This window comes from Cariama cristata, unplaced genomic scaffold (assembly GCF_000690535.1).
Source record: "Cariama cristata isolate BGI_N322 unplaced genomic scaffold, ASM69053v1 scaffold2782, whole genome shotgun sequence".
NCBI lineage: Eukaryota > Metazoa > Chordata > Aves > Cariamiformes > Cariamidae > Cariama > Cariama cristata.
This window is the reverse complement of record NW_009604223.1, coordinates 28,088-50,306: the sequence shown is the minus strand read 5'-3', so window position 1 is coordinate 50,306 and position 22,219 is coordinate 28,088. Positions and strand designations below refer to the sequence as shown.

General features: G+C 41.4%; 1 protein-coding gene across 1 annotated transcript in view; it reads left to right on the top strand.

Moving 5' to 3' along the window:
* Positions 1 to 230: 230 nt before the first annotated feature.
* The window catches only part of USO1 (USO1 vesicle transport factor), a gene marked incomplete at its 5' end in the record, with an annotated part of 36,072 nt that continues 14,083 nt past the window's right edge, over positions 231 to 22,219 (top strand). Inside the window, 12 exons of the mRNA XM_009695487.1 lie at positions 231 to 317; positions 437 to 501; positions 6,716 to 6,795; positions 12,586 to 12,686; positions 13,933 to 14,035; positions 14,191 to 14,246; positions 14,878 to 14,998; positions 16,771 to 16,949; positions 17,706 to 17,837; positions 18,664 to 18,752; positions 19,501 to 19,655; positions 19,908 to 20,119. Coding sequence (XP_009693789.1) covers positions 231 to 317; positions 437 to 501; positions 6,716 to 6,795; positions 12,586 to 12,686; positions 13,933 to 14,035; positions 14,191 to 14,246; positions 14,878 to 14,998; positions 16,771 to 16,949; positions 17,706 to 17,837; positions 18,664 to 18,752; positions 19,501 to 19,655; positions 19,908 to 20,119 — 1,380 coding nt within the window. The remainder of the gene's footprint in view (positions 318 to 436; positions 502 to 6,715; positions 6,796 to 12,585; positions 12,687 to 13,932; positions 14,036 to 14,190; positions 14,247 to 14,877; positions 14,999 to 16,770; positions 16,950 to 17,705; positions 17,838 to 18,663; positions 18,753 to 19,500; positions 19,656 to 19,907; positions 20,120 to 22,219) is intronic.

The following is a 22,219-nucleotide window of genomic DNA, read 5'->3' as shown; positions in this document are numbered from 1 at the left end:
CCGCCGGAGCCTCTCGCTCTTGTCCCGGGCGTGCCCCGGCAGGTTCGGGTGTGTTCGGGTCGTCCGAATGCGCAGCGCCTTATTGCACTCAGAGAAATGAAGTTGTCGTTGGAGTGCGGGGAGCTAACAGCTCTCCGTGCAATTGCTGACATTAGGCGGGTTTGGTGGAGCGTTTCGGAATCTGTTAGGTAGTGGCGGCCTTTTATCACACCTGTCTTGTACGTTTGCAGATTCAGAAGCTGTGTGACCGAGTAGCTTCTTCCACTTTACTGGATGACCGGAGGGATGCCGTACGTGCTCTTAAATCATTATCCAAGGTAAGTACCAAACTTCCTGAAGAGCTGTGTGGGTTTTTAGTAGTCTGTAATGTATTTGTTAAAAAGCTTTGTTTGTACTTTGGGCTAAACCTTTAACCATTCAACTTTTCTCCAAATAGAAATACCGGTTGGAGGTAGGCATACAGGCTATGGAACATCTCATCCACGTTCTTCAGACAGACCGGTAAGCATGTTGCTGACTTCTGGCAGCCGCCTCCAGCTGATAACCCGGCCCTGAAACCAATAAATACAGACTTGGTTCTGTGTAGCTAGGAGGGGAGCTGGGTCTCTAACAACTCTTCTGTTATGGTGGCTTTTTATGATGACAGACTTAATCAAAGCATGTTCAGAGCTGAGAGGAACAGAATTCCAGGAACTTGATAAGAGGGACAGAAAGACCATTTCTAGAGTAAAGGTGGTACTGAAGTGTATCTCAGTGCTTCTCAGTGATCAGTTTCTTCTGCTGTGGAAAGGTAAATCTAAAATGACAATGTTAAATACAGTACTTGAGATAAACCAAATCAACCTATTATTGGGCAAAAGGTGAACTAGGCAGAATTAAGAAGAAATGAATGAAGTCAGCAAATGTATTTTCTCATATATGTATCATCAAATGAATTGGTAGAATAATTCTGTCACGAGGAGTAATGCAGGCATTGATATTGAAGGGTTCAAGTAAATAAGAGAACTGGACTCAACAGCTGACTGCTGTTAAGACAGATGACAGTAGTCTTTTATGTAGACTAGAATGTAATATTTACGCAATCCAGCATTTAAAATATCTTTGCTATCCATCTTTCTGCAATTGATTGCATTGCTGTACTTGATAGTAGCCACGTGTTGTAACTTGGAGCCTGTTTGTAGTGCTCTGATTTAAGCTTCAGATACTGCATGTTCTTGGTGCTTAGGTAGGTGAGTGTACTGTGACAGTCATTCAGTCTGGATTTGAACATAAAGCTGGTAAATGTATGGAAAAAACCAAAAAACAATCATAATGGGCATATGTGGACTACTTGCATGTGCGTACATGGGAAGCATCTCCTAATGTCAAGGCAAAGGAGAATTAGGAAAGCAGCAGTTCAGGGTCTTGAAGGAGGCATTATTTCCATTCTGTTGGCTGGGTAGTTAAAAATGAATGTCTGGCCTGCATGCAGTTTGTATGATGCAGACAGTAAAAGGAAAGGTTATAGGAGTAACTGTCACTGACATGAAGGGGAATCCCTTCAAAAAATTAGGTCAAGGAGCCTGCTTTCATCCACTTATCTGCTCTTCAGGCCAGATTTGAACTTTGAGAAGGGAGGCGGGGCTCTGCTGATCTCCTTCCCTTTGAGATGCTAACCTGAGCCCTTCAGGGCTGGAGCATGAGAGCTCTTCTGTACTTTTTGGACTCCACTTGTCCCTTTGGAATTGGTGTGTGCTGGGGATCTGTGCAGATGTCCTGTGTGACTCAGGCTGCGGTTCAAAAACCAGTAAATACATCTTGGTTTTTGGGTTTTCAGCTGAAAAAATGCCGTCTTCCACAAAATGTTGATAGACTGATTTCGTATTGCATGTTTTGTGGTGGACCAGCACATCAGCTAGCCTACACGTTGTACGCTGTGGTTCATTTGAGAGAGGTCTAGTTGTAGCCCCAGTGTCTGGTAAGTTCAGGTATGTGTTACAGGTGGTGTGAGGGCACGGTCTGGTGTCAGTGATTGTAGAGGTGAGGCTCTGGGGACTCTTTCGGTTGTACGAATACAAATCAAAGCCAGCTCATCTGAATAGCTGGATGATAAATGAGTCACAGGCTCAGCTGTCCCCGATGCCCCGTGTGACTGGCGTATTGAACCGAGAGGATGATGGTCTGACAGGGCAGTGCCGTTGTGCTGTCATTGCTGTTTCAGTGTGTGCCCGTAGGTGTAATCTTTGGACCTTTTCAGTGTCCACCTGAGGTGCCCTGAAGCTTTCCGCAGAAGTGGAAAATGCTCCTTTCCTCCTCCTGCACTCTATTTTTTTTGTATTACAGCTGCCTAAGATTACATTTAAGAAGCAGCAATGCAACTGCAGAGAAAACAGAAGTCAATGATTGACTCAAGTTGTCTTCTCATATGTCGCCATGACTCACGTGTGCTAGTCCTGTACATTGACAGTGTTGCTGTGAAGTTTAAGATTACAGAAGGCCTAATTTGATTACAAATATGAAAGGACCAGGAAAACAGTATGTTGAAGGCAAAATAGTGCCTTTTGTTTTCTTCTGTAGCTGAGCTTTAGGGAAGTATGCTTTTTCAGTGATTGTTAGGTTGGCCTGAAAGTGGCTGACTGACCTCCTGAGGTGAAGCTTTTTGGCCCTGAAGCTGCTGGTTGTTGTTATCTTGCTGACTGGAGATGTTACACACCTACCTGCCTGTCGTCTGGGATGTATGCCTGTAGTTGCTGTCTTTTGTGTGCATCAGAATGTGAACATAATCTGTGGGACTCCCCTCTTAGTTCCCAGTTGAGTAGAAGCAGGGCTTGGTTAGGCTGTGTCAGGTGAGGCTTAATCTGCTCTCCAGCGTTTTTTGCTGGGATGGGGTGTTTGCGTGGAAAGAATTAAGGTGGAGGAGCCAGCAGCGGGCATGGGTCTCTGAATTCACAGGGCCCGAGTGCATGTCTGGAATGGATAGCTGGTGCAGAGCGTACTGTAACGTAAGAACAGTGACAAGTGCAAACGTGCTTTCCTATTACGTATTTACCAAAAATTAATGGAATAGTTTGAGATGCACAACTGTGTGATCTTCAGCAGCATTTGTCTTGCTGGAATATGTAATAGCAATACGAAAAATTGAAGCAACCTCACTGGTAAGAGATGATTATTTCCTAATGCAAATAAGCTCATTGTGAAACCAGTATCTAATCGAGAAGTCATTTGGTTTTAAGACCTTCTCAGCCAAGTATGATAGCACAGACTTTATTTTTCTGAGAATTACGTTAACTATTGAGTAGAAAAGTAGCTGTCTTTCATCTCTGGTGTATCTCCTGATTTTGATGAATGGATTGTTCCTGCTCTTGGAATCTGAAGTGATAACCATGAGTATGGTATCAGCTTTGTAGTAGCAGTTCTTTCCTTCCTTCCATTTGCAGCCTCATTGCTGTGCTAATCCTTTACTTCCCTTGTAGTGAGTCACACTTTTCTTTAGCTCCTTATGTTATAAGGCATGCTGATATTTTCTTAATTCTGAAGTTGTTGGTACAAAGTGAGAGGCATTTATAGCTTCATCTCCTAACTTTAGTAGGGAAAAGGCCTGGTTTGCATGGCTGTGCTGAAATGGTGAGGGCTTCTTGCGTCCTGTTCTCACTTCTATCCTCAGATCTTATACTGTTGCTTCAAATTATTTACCACCTTTATCATCCTGGAACAGAAGTACCCCACTTCGGTCTCTTAAACGAATGTGTCATTCCACTTGTTACAGGGTTTACTTGTTAGATTGCCTTAAACTCTTTCTCCTGCCTGAGTACTTAAAACTTGTTCTGTAGAAAACTGACTTCTTTCACTAGTTTTTCAGCCATGCTGGAGGCCGGTAACACTCCTGAGTCAGCCTTTAAATGTTCCAGACACTTATCCACACCAGTGTTCTTATGCCATATGTTTATTTTGTAATATGGAGTAGGAGCTGTAATGTACTAGAGGACTTTTCCTGACTTGCTGTCTAGATGTTGCCACATCCCACCAGTGATTATTTTGGAAAAAAACTTGGCATTGACTGTAGGACAAGCCAGTACTACTTAACTGTTGGTGTGGGAGAAGGCACCGGAGCGAGAAGTCAACTTGATCTCTAACTGCTTTGGTTCTACTTACATAACAAGGATTTTAAATTTCAGCATGACAATTCTAATAGTTTGAAATATAATATGAACCTAAGAGAGAGAATTATTTTTTTCTTAAGGCACAAACCTCAGTTATTTATGTGTTATTAGTTCCAAATTTTTGAATTGTAATATACTTCTCGTTAAAACTTCTGTAAAAGGTAATATAAATGTCATTACCCCTTTGCTAGCTTTTCTATGACTTGAATTTTTAAGGGTAACAAAATGATCTCTTTTCCAGGCATGCTGTGATTGATGACATGACAGAAACACCCTGCTTTCCATGCTTTTCTTGACAGTGTAGGTGATGCTCTTCTCTATTCTGACAGTGAAATGCCGTAACTTTAGAAGAATAGGTAAAAGCGTTTTTGAGGCACCCTACCTGGGCAGCACAATACGTGGGTGCCTTCACTTCCATATGATTCTTCTCTGTTATTGTTTGTGAACTCGTGGTGCACTGCACTGACATCTTGGTCGAGTGACAAGTAAAAGCATGACTAGCAGAGGGAAGATGCCTAAGGTGGCTTATGCTGGGTTGTTGCATCGCATAAAGGCTGCATCTTTTAAGGGTGCATGAGGGACTGGAAGTCTATTTCTTGCCTGATTTTCACTGCAGAGAAAAAGCTGCACAGCTTCAGTCTGAACAGAATAATCAATGAAATGTTGTATGTGGTGAACAGCAGATGGAGCAAGGCACTGAACAGCAAAGATGGGATGCTGCTCTCCTCATTGTGTGATGTGTTCCTCTTTCAACAAGAGAAACAAGGCCTGCTTTTACCACATCTACATAAAATTTGCTTATGTTTTTGTAGCTGCTGTGATTTCTGAAAGGAAAAGCAAGGCTGCAGCTTGGTTTTTTTTTTCTTAAATCTCCAGGAAATAGTTTCTATGTGTTTTTCAGATGTGGAATTGTTTCAGTTGCATGAAAAGGAAACCATAGGCTTTATAGTATTGTGTTGAAGAACTAAAATTACAATAAAAGGAAAACATAAGCAGGCTGGAAATCTGAGCAAACCTGCTGGATGAGACCATTTACGTGGACTAAAAGCTTCCTTTACTTGCTTTGACTAACAGTTTGGCAGAGGAGGAGATAATTTTTTCCCCTTTTGTTTCCATCTTAAAAGCAGGTGGTATGAGTTGAGTGACACACTGAGGAAAAATGCACGTGTCCTGGGAGGACATGAGCAGGACAAGGATTCAATTCAAAACCCAACATGAAAAAACAAGCTACACTGACGCCTGATTTTTTTCTACCTTTTGGTTTAGCATGAGAGTTGTAGAAAGGGAGGTGGGGTGTCACTTTGACAGCTTGCTACAGCCCTGGCTGTAGTGATGCAAGAAATGTAGGTGCTGAGTGCTCCATTCTGTCTTCTTAAAGCTGGTAGATCTCCTTGAGGCATCTCTAGTTTTCTTGGTTGCAACAACTGCTATAGGTCTGTCAAATTTAATTAGTGGTCTAGCAGAGATTGCTGGCCTCAGTCAAAGCTCAGCTTTTAAAATTGCTGGTTAGGTTGGTTTTTAGGCCTCTGCTCTGAACGGACCTAGTAGCTTCTTAAAATGCAAATTTGTTTTTGGTGTGGAGGTCTTATTCTGCATGCCTTAGAGATCAGTGAAAGCGATTACTTAAAAGTTTGAATGAGAGGTCTTGTTTTGGCAGCGTGCTCTTCTGATGCTTGGGCAAGACATGAAAATAGCTGAGGTGTGTCCTTCCTCACTCTGAGGTGCCTTCCTTTGTGACATTAGGGTTTGTTTTCCTTTGTTTTTTGACCAGCTGTGCTTTCATACTTTTCCGGTTTATAAGCAACAAAGCAAGCAGCAAAAACGGGTACATTGCTCTGCCCCCAACCTCTTGCACTGTGTCTTTGTTGTAGTGTAGGGTTTACAGATTGTTTGGTCTTCATAACGCAGAAGAAACAGGTCTCTCTTAAAACAGGACTTATTAAGAGAAGAGTCTTGGTGTAAGCAGGTGAACTAATGCTTTGTGGTTAGACTGGCTGCCCAGCAGCTTCCTGGGCATGCTTGGAATTCAAAACCCCTTAATAACTGGGTGTAGTGTGAGTTGGTGACATGGCGGCTGGCCTGTTTGGAAGAATCCGCAGCTGTTGTCATTGCATTCAGGTGGAGCACGAGCTTTTGGTCCCTGGTTCTCAATGACGGGACAGCGGGGAGGGTCTTTCCCGGGATGGTGCTGAAGCTTGTCTGCAGCTTCCTTGGGTGACTTTCTGGGAAGGGGTCCGAATCCCTCCCAGAGGTTTCTCCTGGTATACTTGAGGAGCATGTTGGCAGGAGTGACTTGGGAAATGGAAGACACGCTTACAGGGAAGCTTCCTGTGGTCATCTTGTGTCACCAGACTTTATGGATGTGGGCACCTGAGAGAATGGAACTGGGAAAAGGAGTTCGACTCCATTCACAGGGACTGGACAGCTCATGGTTACGTGGTATTACAAAACGTCTATCAACATCAGTCCTCCTCACTTGATCTAATGCTGCAAAGGGAACTGCCTGTGCAGAAAAACAATGTTGTAAGAGTAGTTGGAAATAAGTCATTAAAGAAAAGTGGTTCTTTCATTTGCAGTTCAGATTCTGAAATAATTGGCTATGCCTTGGACACTCTCTACAATGTAATATCGAATGACCTAGAAGAGGAGGAGCAAGGTAAGCACTTGGTAGTAATAGTTGTATTAACCTTGGGGGTTTTGTTCAAATTATAAACTGTAATATTCTCTGATTTACTAATGCTGAGACTTGCTTTGTTATTGTGTAGCTGTTACAACAATGCTAAAAATCTTGTTGTACACAGCTTGTGTTAAAGTAATAACTGGATCTCTTGCTTACTAATTTTAAAAACTATGTTCTGTGAACAGCAGCCAGGTTGGAATGGGATAATTCAGTGTTTTTTCAAGTTTGTAAATAAAGAATAGAGTCATTCTTTGCTCTTGGGAAAGGACAGTTCCAGCTGTTACTGTCAAATGGGACACTACTGTGTAATGATTTAACAAGGATATTGAGAGTTAACATCTCCGGTACCAATGATGAGGTGGCTATATGTAAGTGTGAAAACTTTCTTTTCTAGCCCTGCTGTGGCATTTTAGAAAGAGACTGCCTGTCCTTCCCAAGATAGTCAGATGTCAAAGTAGACACTGTACAGCTAGGCTGTGAAACGCCCTGTCCCTCCTGCCTTTATTTTATTTTGAAAGGCCTTTCTTGATAGGCCATCAAAACTAGCCTCAAATGTGAAATAGTTGCAGCTCTTAAACAACCCCATATTTCACAGAAACATCAGTACGCTGAAGAAGATGACAGCAGTAACCCAAATTAGGCTTGGGCAAGAACAACGGTCTTAAAACTAAATACATCAATAGGAGCCATGAGTGCCCAGCCTGAAGAAGAGACAGATGCTTCTGACAAGTAAACCAGCTGTGGATTATAACAGTTTCAGGCTTTTGAAGGGTGAATGGTGCAGAGGGCAGGACAGTCCAAGTTTCCCTGTGTTTAGCATCAAGGACATGTCTAGAGAATGGGGATGGGATCTGGCTGAGGGCTGTGCAAGTGCTAGCTTGGGAGGAGGCCTCAATCAGAGCGTGATGTCTGTCAGACGCTGAGCCTGTGTGCTCTCGCTCTCATCACCATCACTGGCGAGAATGGAGACCAGGTACTAGTTAGTCACGTAGGCAACTGCCGAGTAGGTGACTCTGCCAGAAAGGTCTCTAGCTGTTAAACTGAAGCAGGTTGTGTAGTAGAGCCAACTGCAGGATTCATTTGACCTTTCTGACATCTCACTTGTGCCTTGTTGCAGGTGTTATTTGGGAAACCACTTCTGTTTGTGTTTGCAAATCAGGTCTCGATCGCTGTTTAAACTAGTAATCTAAGCCAAATGGCCATAGGCTTGTTTTCCAAGGTTTTAAGAGGAAAACATCAACCACAAATGAAAAGGCTTGTAGGATATCCATTGTGCTTTTGGGTGAATTAACATGAAAATCCATCATACCAGGTTGTCAAAAAAAAAAAAAATCAGACTTCTTCAGCAAGTGTGAATACAGTGTAAGCAGGAGGCTACATTGAAGGTGACTGAATACCTGTGGGTTCATAAAATCCTGCATTTGCCATGGACCTCAAGAGTCTTTCTAGTCCTTGTATCTCATTTTTCAGTTTCCATTACGTGTAGTGGAGTGTGAGTGCTCCTGTAAATGGGCAAAATACGAGATGATACTGCCGTTTGAGTCTCTTGTCAGCAGTATTTACCCCAAGATATTTCTTCAAAGACTCCTTAAATGATAAATAACCTTATGGAAAGTAGGTGAGGGTTCTCCAGTATGAATAAATTTCTGCCAGTAAGTTGGCATCATGTTGTGCCAGTGTCCTTTCACAGCACCTTCTACAACGAACTGTGTCATCTTACGTAGCTGCAAGAGACTTGCAAGCTGAAATCCTTCTGTGGTATGTTATTCTTAACTACCTCTCAAATTGTCACTGTGCGTACTTGCCCTTTTTTTCCTTGTTCATCCGGTTGCCTGATCTTGATGAAAGAGGTTTTGAACAAGATCAGAGTTTTTACAGCACTGGTGAATCCGTGTTCATGGAAGTGGCCTTGATTACGGACTCAACAAGAATGTTATTAGCAGTCTCTTACAACGAGCAAAGAATTGACAAACTTTAGTTTTGTATGTGCGATCACCAGTGTTGTAAGAGTGCAGGAGTTGTTTAGTTTGACCACTTTCGTAAGAATTACCTGAAGGAGTAATTGCTGCCATAGAAAGCTAGGATGGCTGCTTTGAAAATCTGAGCTTATGCTGCTATTGGTTGTGCTGTTTGAAAAGCTATTCAACTTGTAAACCTTTCTCTTGTTTCTTTTTCTTTTACCTGCATTGACAGATGATTCTGAAGGTAAAAGAACCTTTACTTATATAATTATGGTGCTTTGTTTTAGGCCTAGTTGCTACTCATACCTGTAACACTTGCTGCCGCTTAAAAAGGACACTGTAAAGACTTGCATTGGAGCTTAGTGAAAGCCTTTTGCGTTCTGCTCTATACATTTTCTTTGGAGCTGGAGTGTCTTCCCAATTTTATTTCTGTTGTGATTTGGGCATGTTGAATGCCAACAGGTCTCCGGAGACTGTAATAATGATAATAAATTCTTGTTTAGGATGTCATGAAATTGTGCAGCTTCAGAACTGGTAGGATTTTAATGGGCAAAAGTTTGAACAGAGTTTCTGTTTTCAAGAAGCCCTGAAGTTCGACACAAATGCATGCGCTGCATGTAAGCATCCTTCACAGTGTCTCTTTTAAGCAATGCATGTTAAAATAGTGTTCACTTATACTGTAACTTACCACTAACACTTTGTATATTCTCCTTTTTTAAACTGGTTTTCTTAAAATGCACTTCATCTGTTTACTTTCAGATTAATTTCTAGTTTGCAGTGGTGCTTGTTAGTGAATCACTAAGAGCTGATCTTAACAGATGGAAGTCATTCTCTTTATTTGAGCCCTGTGGATGTGTAGATTTAGAGAGGGATTATGGGTGGAAGTCTGGTTGCAAGATCTGTGGTGTATCCACATCAGTAGAAGATGCAGTTCACTTTGCCTGTTTCTTTCTGTCTGGCTTCTCCCTCTTCTTTTTTTTTTATATTTTTTTTTAATTTAGTAGGAGAAATACTGATAGGAAAAAACAAAAGTTGAGGGGGGGAGAGACAAGTTTAATTTAGCCCTTTTATAGAAGAGTCCTAAACCTGAACTAGAGTCAAGCTTTTGGAATAAATAAAAACTACAGTAAACTTCTAAAAGGCTGTGTAAGTTGTGCGTACTGCTCAGGTTTTGCCTTAGCACATGGAACTTGTGCAAAGACAAGAGTTGGGATTAGGAGGAATCCATAGTTCAAACACTTGCTATTTGTACTTGAGTTTGGGCAGAGGACAAGATGTTCAGTCACAGCTCATGGAAAATTCAAAGTGAAATATTTTGACTTAAGCATCTATTTAAAAGAAAAAATTTTCAATCTATGGGCTTTCCTTGGTCTGGGGTAAGCTACAGCACGTGCAATCCAATGTACGATTCTCAGCTGAGTTGCCTCTTATTCTACAGTAGCAAGTGCAGCAACTGAACTTCTGTGGAGCTGGCTTATCTGTTTGTTGTTTTTTTTTTATGTTGTTTATTCTTGTAAACCAGGAGTGACCCAGACTTGATAAGCCCCTCAGCTTCAGAGAGCTCACTATCAGACTTGTATTCTGCTAGATGCTACATTCCTGGGCTACAGTTCTTTTTCCACACAGTCCGTCCTCCCTTTTGTCATCTTTTGTTAGTATTTCATAGTTTCTGCAGCTAAAAACTTACAACGGACTGGTGCTGCTTATCTTTCTCTCTTGTAAGCTACCTACCAATAAGCCTGCTTCAAGGGAGAAATATAGCTATACTGTGTTAGAGAAATGATCAGCTACTCCCTGATGTCTGAAAGGCCAAACAAAAACCTCTTTCCTATATTGGAAATCCTTTAAAATTAGACGTTATAAGCTGATACCTTGCAGCGAATCACTATTGCCAACAGTTTGAATTGAGTTGGTTGAACTAAAATTGTTTTCTTGGCATCATATTTTTATGGTAGAGTCCTTTGATTTCTCTGTTTTGCCGTACCCCTCACAAAGTAGAGAGGTTGAAGATTATGTGTGGTCTTTGACCCTTTTTATAGCTGCTCAGTTGTTAATGGCTGCTTAGTGATTCCTTGATGAGGCTGTAAATCCTGCAGTTTAAGCAGGAGGAAAAATCCTTGTTTTGCCTTCGCTTAACCAAATCAGACCTTCAGATTTGGTCAGAAATTCAGTGGCTTTACCACGTATTGTTTGTGCTTTATGCTTCAACCTGTGCCTGTGGCTTCATCAGCTAGCGTGGGATGGTGTCGCAGTGCTGAATGCACATCTGCGTGATTTGTAGGGCAACCTGATTTGGAGGATGAGCAGCAGTGCCTTTGCTGCAGCTCTTCAATGAAGCGTTGGGCTGTCTGAACTGCCTAAAACCCAGAATAGAGCCGGGGCGGGTGGCAGCATGCTCTGGGACAGGAGGGGCTTGGAGGGTTTGGAGAGAGGAGGCGGCAAAGCAGCAAGTTGTTGGGGGGTGTGTGGGGAGAAGGGTGCTTGGCTGGAGCTGGCTGTGAGTGGACGTGTCCCGTGTATTGCTCCCCTAGCAGTTAATTTGTGTTCAGTGGCTTCCTGTGCTGTTGTCAGAAGCCTTGTGTAAACACAACCAAGCAAAGAACCAACTGATTTTATTTTTTTTTTAAACTCACCGAGAGGCTTGTTTCATGGTGTCATGTACAACTGAATTCCCGCCCCTGTTGAGCAGGACTGGCTTTGAACTACTGCTAAGCAGTTGAAAAGCTGAGGTCTCAGAAACTGCACTGGACTTGAATGAAATGTCTTCTCTTCCTCTCCAAAATGAAAGTATAATAAAAAACTCCCTTTGAATTAGAATTGCTCTTCCTCAAATTTTCAACTGAAGTTCTTAACTATGCCAACCGGTAGTACGTACATACAATTGTTTTGTGAAATAGCTTTGTAATTTGTCGCTCGTCCTAGAAAAACAGCAGCGGTGCAGAGATGCCATTTGCATGTTTTCTGTTGTTTTGGGGATACTTTTGCATTTGTTTTTTGTTTGTGCAACAATGATGCATGAAGTAATTGTGTAAGATGAAATTCATGTGCTACCCCAGTTCTACGCAACTGAAGAGTAAATAACAGAATGGCACTTGATTTCCCTTGTGAAACTAGTTCAGATTCCAAGACTGAGAGCTTTTGATGCTCATCTGTTTCAAACTTGCTTGCCTTTCCTGATGTTTAGGTCTTTTCTGTTGCTAAGCCAAAATAAATAAATGAGCTGTTTGAGCCATTTGCCTTTAGATGGTTTATATTCCCCACCGCTTGCTTCAAGCCTCTTGGTATGAAATGTACTTTGCTTTTGCACATTAGTGAATGGTCCTTACGAGGAACTTCTCTACCGGATCAGCTGAACTGCGTGCGAACTTAACCACTTTGATGCTTTCTGCCTCTCTTCTTCTGGGAGGGTTCTCTTTTTCTCTCTGAATTCTCCGCTCACTTGAGCGTGCTTGCTTATATCTGTAAGAGGCAACTGTATGGTTGAGAACTGTTAATCTGGTTGGATATAATCAATGGATTTTTTTTCTTTTAGCGCTGAAATGAGTTTGTTTAGTAGATTCTTGGTTCCCTCCTGTTTTGTAAAGCAAAATACCTCTCAATAAAAGTGACGTTTAGGATACGGTAGGGTTTCTCTTTTGTGCAGAGCTTGTGTCAGTGTTTGTTTTGAAAATAATTCAATTAACATTGTAGCAGTGACTCTAAACCTTTTTGTCACCCGTGGCCCTACTTTAGTAAGAATAAAAACCACACCTACCTGAAGTTCTTCCAATCATGCGTTGTAATACATTGTTTTTTACTATTACAGAAGAAAACTTACCAAAACAAGTTGATGATCTGGGAAGTCAGTTCACAGAGATTTTTATTAAACAGCAAGAAAATGTCACGCTCTTGTTGACTCTTGTGGAGGTGAGTAACAGTATCATACTTGGAATACTGAGGAATATGTAGTGCTGTACAGGGAGGTTAGCTTAATGGATAAAGCTATGGTTTTTGTCTTTCTAGTGAAGCCTATGTCAAACGTGAGGTATTCTTAGACATAGTGAATATGGGGTTGGAGGCGAGTGAAGACCATGACCTGGATAAATGCCATTAGTGCAGCTTTTAAAGCAAGGTAACATTGAAAGGGTTTTAGATATTTGATTAGAAACAGTAAAAATTACTGCTCCATAAACAGCAGCTGTTGTCACTCATGGAAGGATAATTTTCCACATGATCATTAAATGCTAAAGAGGTAGTAATGTCTGTCGAGATGCAGTTCAAGTAGAAAGGGTGACTGCTTTCCATCAGCATGATGCATTTAACTCATCTTCCAATGGTTTCATCCTCAAGGACTGCGTCTTTATTGTCAACTGTTACAAATTTTGTTTCCAAACTAAGAATATGATTATGCTTGAGAGAAGCCTGTTTGGTGAGACAGTTAGAAAACTGATTGGCTACCACCTCTCCTTTGCAGCAAGTAGAGTGGAGTAGTTTATCTTGGCAAGTGCCTGAGGTCAGTAGGGTGCTGAGGAAAGGACAACACATGCTCAGTTTTCACTTGTAACTAGGAACAGGGTTAAAATGAGACTGCTTGTCCAAATTAGTGATCTACCGGCTTACTTCAAGGTGATGCTTTAAAAGCAGCAGGATTAGAAGTACAGAAAGCTCTGTGAGGTGACTCACTTGAGAGTCACCAGCGGTTGAAAGAGTTTGAGCTGACCTGGGGAGCCCAGAGGTTTGTTGTGGTTGGTGAAGTCTGTCCATGGACTTATTTGTTCTTGAGCTTTCTCTTGCTGACAAGACCCAATTTTAACAGAGAGGCTGCTGGTGCTATTTGGGAATAGGAAGAAGATACAAAAGGGCTTGCTGATCCCTGGAGGATCAGACTGACTAGTTTTTAGAATGAAGAAATAGCTATGAAACATGCCGCAGAGGAGAGGGAGGAAAGGAAACTGCTGGGAGTTCAGATTGCTGGTAATAAAATGGAAAGGACCGTAGAAGAGGATAGTGTTTTGACTTGCTGGCCATGTGTTACAATAGGATGGATGAAAAAAGAAATTGACAGGAGATGAAATTCCTTATCTGTTTGGTGCCCATTCACAACTGGTGTCTAGAAGAGAAAGCTGAATACTGAGGAATTTATTACTTAATGTACTCCTCTCCATCTTTGCAGGAATTTGATTTCCATGTTCGTTGGCCTGGAGTGAAACTACTTACATCTCTTTTAAAGCAGCAAGGGCCTCAAGTGCAGCAGATAATTCTTGTCAGCCCTATGGGTAAGTGGTCGAGCTTATTGCATACACTTGAAGCTGGAAGCTCGGGAAACATCATGTCAGAGGGCTAGAGAAGTCTCAAGCAAGGTGTTTTAAAGACCTCCAGCATGAAAAAGCTGCACTTCTTTTATGCTCTTTTTAAAATGCATTTCTTGCAGGTGTTTCCAGACTCATGGATTTACTAGCAGACTCTAGGGAGGTTATACGAAATGATGTAAGTACAGAACAAAGGCAGTTTATCCCCTTAATAAGTAGTAACTGTCAACCGAATTGCTTAGTACTTGTGCAGAATTTGGATTAAGTTAAACGAATGCATGTGAAGAAATAATTCTGGTTGCTAATTAGGAATATTTCCTTCCTCAGTTGAGTTGGGTGGCTTTTGGATGTCTTGCCAAATTCATATAACAAATGCAAACTGTTACTGTCTACTTAATGCAAACGTTGAGCCTTTTGTAGGGTTTTGCTAGTATGTTAGCTATCTTTCTTTTGGCCTTCTGTCAGGTTCATGTCAGTTCTTTCTCAGATGCCAAAATGCTCTAATTACTACACTAATTACTACAGAAGAGATGAGGTGCTTTACAAGTTCCCTCTCTCTTCTGTATAGCCACTTAGCATCCTTTTTAACAGTTCTGTGCTTCTATTTTGAAGTGCAGTGAGGCACGAGAGAACTATTGTGTGGTGAGTTTTGTTAGATGTGCTGAGTTGCAGGGCATGCAGTTCTGTCCTGTGATTCTGGCCAGGGATTATGCTGCTGATTTAGCATCCTTCTAAGAGCTGTGACTTGTGAAAAGCAGTGTAGTTCCAGTAAAACTAAGTTTAATTTCTTCTCTCCCCCACCTGTCAAGGGAGTCTTGTTGTTACAGCAATTGACAAAAAGTAATGCAGCCATACAGAAGATTGTTGCCTTTGAAAATGCCTTTGAGAGACTTCTGGATATCATAACAGAAGAAGGAAACAGTGATGGAGGTACAGAAGAGTCTAAGACTTGTTCATGGTCTTGTGCTTCTGCACAAACTGTTAGGTCACAATGTTTACAGGCTGATGTTAGTATGTAATTGGAGCTAGGTCAGTGGGTAGAAGGATCAAAACATACAGCATGGTCTAACAAAACGAGCAAAACCGGATTGAGCAAGTAGGCAGGGTTTTGGCATCTTTTGAAAACTAGTCTTGAGATATTTAGTTAAAACATCAGTTGATTTCTCTGAGCATGTGTGCATGAGTTCGTGTGTTCCTGTTTGGCTTAGGTCTGTGAATGTATATACTTTGAATGGCAGTGTCAGATACGCGTATGCTGCATTTGTCACTTACAGAGTTAAGCATCTGCATTCCTCCTGCAAGATCCGTGGATGCTTGGAGTGGCTGGAAGTAACAGCTTGCTGAGTTTCTTCAGCCTCACTAATAACTTCGGTTTTCTGGTCAGCTCTTTGCCAAATCATTTACCAGTTAGGGGGGAAGGATAAAAAAAAAAAGAGCAAAAACTATGCAGCATTTAGGTGCTCTTTTTTTTTATTAACAACTCATTATGAGTTTACTACCAATTGTAGTTTGCTACAGGATCGATTTCAGTAACAAGACGGGTTGCTGTTCTGTGACTTTTCTGTGGGCTGCAGGAGCAGTTAATGCTTCTCTCCCAGCTGAATTATTCTAGGTATGTTGGCATGGAAGGATTAAGCAAACCTTTGATTCAAAGCTGCTATTTTTAGGCAGTTAATTATTTTAGGAGACTTGGTGTGTAAATGCCTAAGTGCTCAGAGTTCTCTGCTTCCCTCCTCCGATGTGCCCATTCCTCCTGTCTGCAGCCCTGCTGAGAGCTGGGTTACCAGCTGTGGCTCTGGAGCAGGAGTGGGGAGGAGGGGAATATGACAGCTGGTCTCTCTGTTCTCCCACTCTCAAGACCGGCACTGCCTTGGTGTTTTCAGAAGTGCAAGGACTAAGTTTTTATCCATCTGTCAAGTCCGGATTTGGAGGCATCCCAGCAGTACCAGAAGCAGGCTGCCTTTATTTGTGTTGTCTTCTGGACAGAGTTGTCTGAGGATTTTCTCTTCACAGAGTACATAGTTAATTAACATCTGTAGTGCTTTTTTGGTACAGCTAACACCTGAGGGTAATGAAATAAAAAACTATTGCAACTCCAAGGAGTTGAGTTTGGATTGGTTCATTGTAAGGGCTATTTCTAGGAATTGCTTCTCCACCAAAATAACCCAAAAAGTAGCTTTGAAATGAGTTGAAGATGTAGCCAGTGATTAAAGATCATGGATGTGTAATCCAGTAAAGATTGATGCATTTGAATCGTGGTGCAGCTCAAGAGGAACCTCATTTCAGTGCTTACAATACAAAGAGACAGTAGTGTAGCCTGACTCTGAAGTAGGTATACTTCAAGACGCAAAGTGGTTGTGAGGCTTTGTTTGAAGTTCTCCCCATTCCTACCCAATTAATTTATACAAATTGTATATTCTTTGGAAATAATGTTTTTGCTTCAGACTTGTGGAAGAAACACAGTTATAGTTTCCTTGGAAATACGCTGGATCAACATTGATGTATTTAATTTAGAGTGACCTTTCATTATTTTTTCATGCATGAGGTTCATAGTTCTTGATCAAAACCTAAATTTTGTTAAGAATGAGGAGTTCAGAAGTCTCTGCTCTGTTCCATCTAGACCACATGTAGTGCATGGAGAAGCTAGTTAGTTTTCCATGTGTCATCTTTTGATTAATCTTTTGGTTTTCTTGTCTCACCAGGAATAGTAGTGGAAGACTGTCTCCTCCTATTACAAAACTTGTTGAAGAATAATAATTCCAATCAGAATTTCTTCAAAGAAGGTTCATACATTCAGCGTATGAAGCCTTGGTTTGAAGTTGGAGATGACAACTGTGGGTGGTCTGCACAGAAAGTAACTAATCTTCACTTAATGCTGCAGGTAAAACACTTCATCTTACTCCTAAGTCAACACTTTTTCAGCTCTCTTGCAATGAAGAATAAGTGTAATGTAACAGTTCACTGCAAAATCCATGTTTTGTCTTTAGCTCAGAATTATCTACCAACGTTCATGAGATGTACTGCTTTCAGCACGAATACCATTGCCAAATTGTGAATTTGTAATGGCTGGCATATTGCGTGACTTCATTTCATGTAACTTAAGATGTAACAGTGTTTTGAGCTAAATACATAATAAGGGTGTTTTATATAAAGAATCCTCCTGTATGAATTCTTGTATGGCTGTGGTGCGTTAACCAAGTTCCAGTAGCTGCCTTCACTCTGGGTTCATCATTATTGATTGTTGGGCATCTTCCCTTCTGCTCCCCTCTCCAAAAAAATGAAACGAGGTTTTCCTGTTCTGTGACACTGTGTGGAAGCTGAACATTAATAATGAAGGTAGTTTCTTGCTTTCTGAAATGTAGTCCTGAGAAATGGTGAGCCAAATAATAGTTGCAGCTTGATTTCTCATCATTTAGTTGCAATGTTTGCAGTGGAGATTTTAGAGGGTTTCACTGAACTCAAAATCAAACGGCCATACATAGTAATGAGATGAACATGCTGTTTAATAGTTGTCTTTATCTCCATTTTCAGGAGCAATGCTATTTCATGGCTAAACTTCAAATGGGTAAATTTGTTTTGTTTTGCTTTTCAGAAGGTCTTACACTCTCTTCACATAGAAATATTTCTTTTTTTCTAGCTTGTGCGGGTACTCGTGTCTCCCACAAACCCTCCTGGTGCTACCAGCAGTTGTCAGAAGGCAATGTTTCACTGTGGGTTGTTGCAGCAGCTCTGCACAATCCTGATGGCGACTGCTGATATTCTGACAGAAGTAAGAGGGATTGAATAGATGGATGGATGGGGGCAACTAAATGGGTGAAAGCAGGAGTCTACAGGGATAACTGGTTGCTGCAGAGACAAACTGAAATTATAATATTTGCTAAGAGAGTATATCAGATACCAGAGATGTCAGCTTCCTGTGTGGGCAACAGAAATGTAAGATAGTCTTTAACATTACATTCTGCAACCAGAAAGTATTTGGATTTGCTTATTTTTTCTGCTGGATTTCAGCATATCCCAGAGTGGCTGAGTTGTTTCATGTTTTCCCCTGTTTTGAAGGTGGTTTTTTTGGCTGTTGTTTTTCTCTTTTGGGAGAGTCTAGAAGCATTCTGACTTGGCAGGTTCCCAAAGATGAGGGATTTCTTGCTTCTAGAAAGCCCTGTCAGCAGTGCAGGATGAGGTGTTTTTTCCCTTGATAAAATGACATGCTTAGATTAAGTGTAGACTGGTTCCTTTGGCGCAGCCTTCATTTCAATTGTTTTACCTCCTAAAAGCTTTCACCTTTCGACTTCTTTAAAATGTCCAGTTTAACTGGTTGTCATAGCAAAACTGATCTGACATAGAAAATGAAGTTGGAGGTAACTGGGTACGATAGAGCCATCTGAGTTTTCTTTGGCTCAGCATGCTTCACAGCTGTTAGTTGTTGGGATTTCATTTGAAATGGTTTTATTGAATAAATCTCTGTGCTGAGACTTGGTATGTGTTTTTTTCAATACTGAGCTGTCAGGGTAATCTTGAATAATTTTGAGTGATCTAGTTAGTAGATTATGGCTCACATCTAACTATCCATTTTATTTTTTTCTGTGCCCTTTCTGTAGACCATTAATACTGTATCAGAGGTCATTCGAGGATGCCAGATGAATCAAGACTACTTTGCCTCTGTAAATGCACCTTCTAATCCACCAAGGTAGAGGAAGAAAAGTGTTTAACTGTGTTAGGTAATGATGTATTGGTACAGGCAATGGCAGTCTAATCCAAAGGATCGTTTAAATTCAGAGTCTGGAATTATGATACAGAGCAACAGCTTCAAGTTCACATTGGGTGTCTTAGATATAGCATGAAGGTGTCAGGTGTGTTTCCACGGAGATGAGGCCTAGAACTGATTGTATTTGTTATGTGGTACCTGAAAAGTGAATGAGCAATAGCTGAGAAATTCCTACATCGGGACGAGCTGTGACTGTCAGCCAGAGGACAGTCTACAAAAGGATTCAGAGGCTAGAAAAACAGGTAACTGATACTTACTCAGACTGGGGAACAGCAAGTGTGAGCTTACTGAGATCTTATTTGTACCATTTGAATATGAGGGTGAGGGTAGAAAAAGAGCTTTCTGTATTACAAGTTACTAGTGGCCTTATGAGGCATCTTATACAGTATTATTGAAGGTAGCAGGGAGCAGCAGGGGACTCGATGGGCAATGAGAATATTGTGGAGGAACACTAGCTCATTGCAGTCATGTATAACGAATCTGTTGGTTTGTGTTTTAACTAACTGAAAAACTTTGGTGTTAAAATCAAGGGTTTTACTCAAATGTTTGAAATGGGAATAGATGGATTAGGCAAAAGTCTCTTCCAGAGAATACACTCCAAACTGTGTACCTGTGGTTGTCTTCATTCACAGCTTTGTCCTAATGGTTTTTCTCTTTCCTTTCCAAACAGGCCTGCAATTGTAGTACTTCTGATGTCCATGGTAAACGAAAGGCAGCCTTTTGTGCTACGTTGTGCTGTTCTCTATTGTTTCCAGTGCTTTTTATACAAAAACCAAAAAGGACAAGGAGAAATCGTTTCAACGCTTCTGCCATCTACTATTGACGGTACACAAAGCTAATGTCTCTGCAGTGAGTTGCAAACTAGAACAAATGTTTAATGCATTGACTGATGTCTTTTGCAAAATTACTTACCTGTCATTAAGTATCTGATCCAAGCAAGATGATTTGGCTTACAATTTCTCTAAAAGTTCACTAGTTTCATTTTTCTGGGTTTTAATTGTGTGTTGATGTCTTAAATATTTTGCCGTTTTCGTGGCTTGTTTTAATCTCACTTGTACCTCTTGGCCGTTCTGGTAGCTACAGGTAACTCTGTCTCAGCCGGTCAGCTGCTCTGTGGGGGCCTCTTTTCCACGGACTCTCTCTCAAACTGGTGTGCCGCGGTGGCCCTGGCCCACGCATTACAGGAAAACGCCACTTTGAAGGAACAGCTCCTGCGAGTTCAGCTAGCAACAAGCATCGGCAACCCACCAGTGTCACTGCTACAGCAGTGCACCAACATCCTCTCGCAGGTACGGCACCGAGCGGCCTCCGCTTTGGATTATAACTCCGGGTATCCAGGAAGAATGCTGCCCTTGTGCAGGTGCATCACAGGAAGACATGAGTGCTAACTTAATGAGAAGGATCATTCTCACTCTTTTGCAGACCGTTTTTAGGCTTTGCTTAAAGCACTCTGTACTTCAGGGGGAGGAAAAAAGCAGCAAATCTTGCTTTTTCATCAGCAATTGCTGCTTGATGTTGTGTACTCTCAGTAGGCAGAGGGTCCTAAAGCATCTAGACCTTAAACTTGGTTTAAAAGACAAGGCAAACTGTAAGGATCCCCAGTCACATTTCGTGGCTGAAGAAGTGCCTGGTTAGTATTTAATGTGTAACTGCTAACTTGAAACATCCTGACAATACCAGGCTCTCATGTATTGACTGTTGCTGGTTTTGCTATTCAAAACTACAAGCTTTTTTGAACTTACTTGCAAAGCCAGGTGTTAACATGTTGAACAAGTGAGTGAACTTCACCTCCTAGCCCATGCTTCTTGTGACATTCACTTCCTTTACGCATACTTTTTCCCTGAATGGTTGTAATAATGAACTAGTTAACTCTGGCAGCAATTAAGACACTTCTGCAATTGAGAATAACAGCAGAATGCTGGAATTTTGAATTCGTTCATGTGACTTTTTTTAAATCTGCTTCACTTGAAAATAGACACTACTCCTTTTTATCCTTTTCCTGGCATTTTTGTCAAAGGTAAATTTGAGTCAGTAAAACTGCCTGTGGCTCTTTAGCCTTGAATGATACAAGGGAGTCAAACTTTGGGGGGATGTTTCTGAAATGTGTTTCGCTTCAAGGTTCTCAAGTAATATGTGTGTAACTTGCAGGGTGATAAGATCGACAGACGGGTATGTATTTTTTGGCACAGCTTCGGCATTTTCTTGCCAAAAGCAGGCCTTTTCCTCTTGTCTTGGGTTTTGCTGGGGAGGTTTTCTTTAACTGCTTTTTGACGTGTTTCCACTTACAGCTTTGTGTTGCAGTTGGGTTTGGGTTTTTTCCTAGCATAACAAGCTCTTTCTGTGTCTCCAGGGGATTCTCTGGGGGTGCTCCACAAAACTATGGGATAAAGATCTCGGGTAGCATGGGTGCTTGCTTTCCAGTGGGGCAAACTCATTCACCATCTGTTCACCTAACAGATGTGCTTTCTTGTAAGGAAAATTATAACTTGTTAGAAATGCTGTTTTTCTTGGACTGGCCTGCAGCAAACAGCTGGCACAATCTGAAGTGGGAACATGCTGCTGATTTCCTGACTGCTAAAAGAAAAACTGTGTTTAACCTGCCTTCTGGCCACTTCGTACGTTCAACTTACCAGCAGAAGTTTTAACCTTGGAGCTACTAGTTGTGAATAGCAGGGATCTCATTACTAGCAAATGCGAGTTGTTTGACTTTCAGTCTGTGATACTTAAAGCACTGCTAAGTTGGTTAGCAGCAGCAGAAAAAACAATTCTGAAATATTGCTGCTGTGGAATTGTCTGCTTTATTTACCACATTTATTACAATTGTCCTGAGGGGTGGGGTTGTATTGTTACCAGCCTTGAATTGTAGACCAGCAGCCATGGAGAGCTGTCATCTATCACAGTAGGCGTTATCATGGTATGTCTAGAACATAGCTGTGTGTTATAGATATGTATTTTCTTTTTTTTTTTAGAGAGGGTGTTTTGGACTGTGGAAATCCTTAGGCAGAACATGTTAATTTGACCTCAGAATAGCCTGCAGCACTTAAGAATAAATGTGGTTTGCAACTTTTTAGCAGATAACGTCTGCTGTAAATGCCGGGTGGCACAAGCAAAAGTAACTTTGCGTTTCTGACAAGATGAGTGACGCTTCTGCCAGTGCTCTGTTAAGAAGCAGGTGTGCCAACACGCTGTAGGGCAAGACTGCCAGTTACAGTGGTTATGCCCAGTGCATATGGACTGGTTAATAGTGTTGGGACAATAAGAGCCAGTACTTGTAAATGTGAGGGTGAAAGGGTTTCTAGTGTTGCTTGTTTGCTCTGTTTGAAGCAAGCATTTTGTTTTGTTCAGTTAGGGGAGAATTGACTCAATCTTACTGACAAATAATAAGTTGG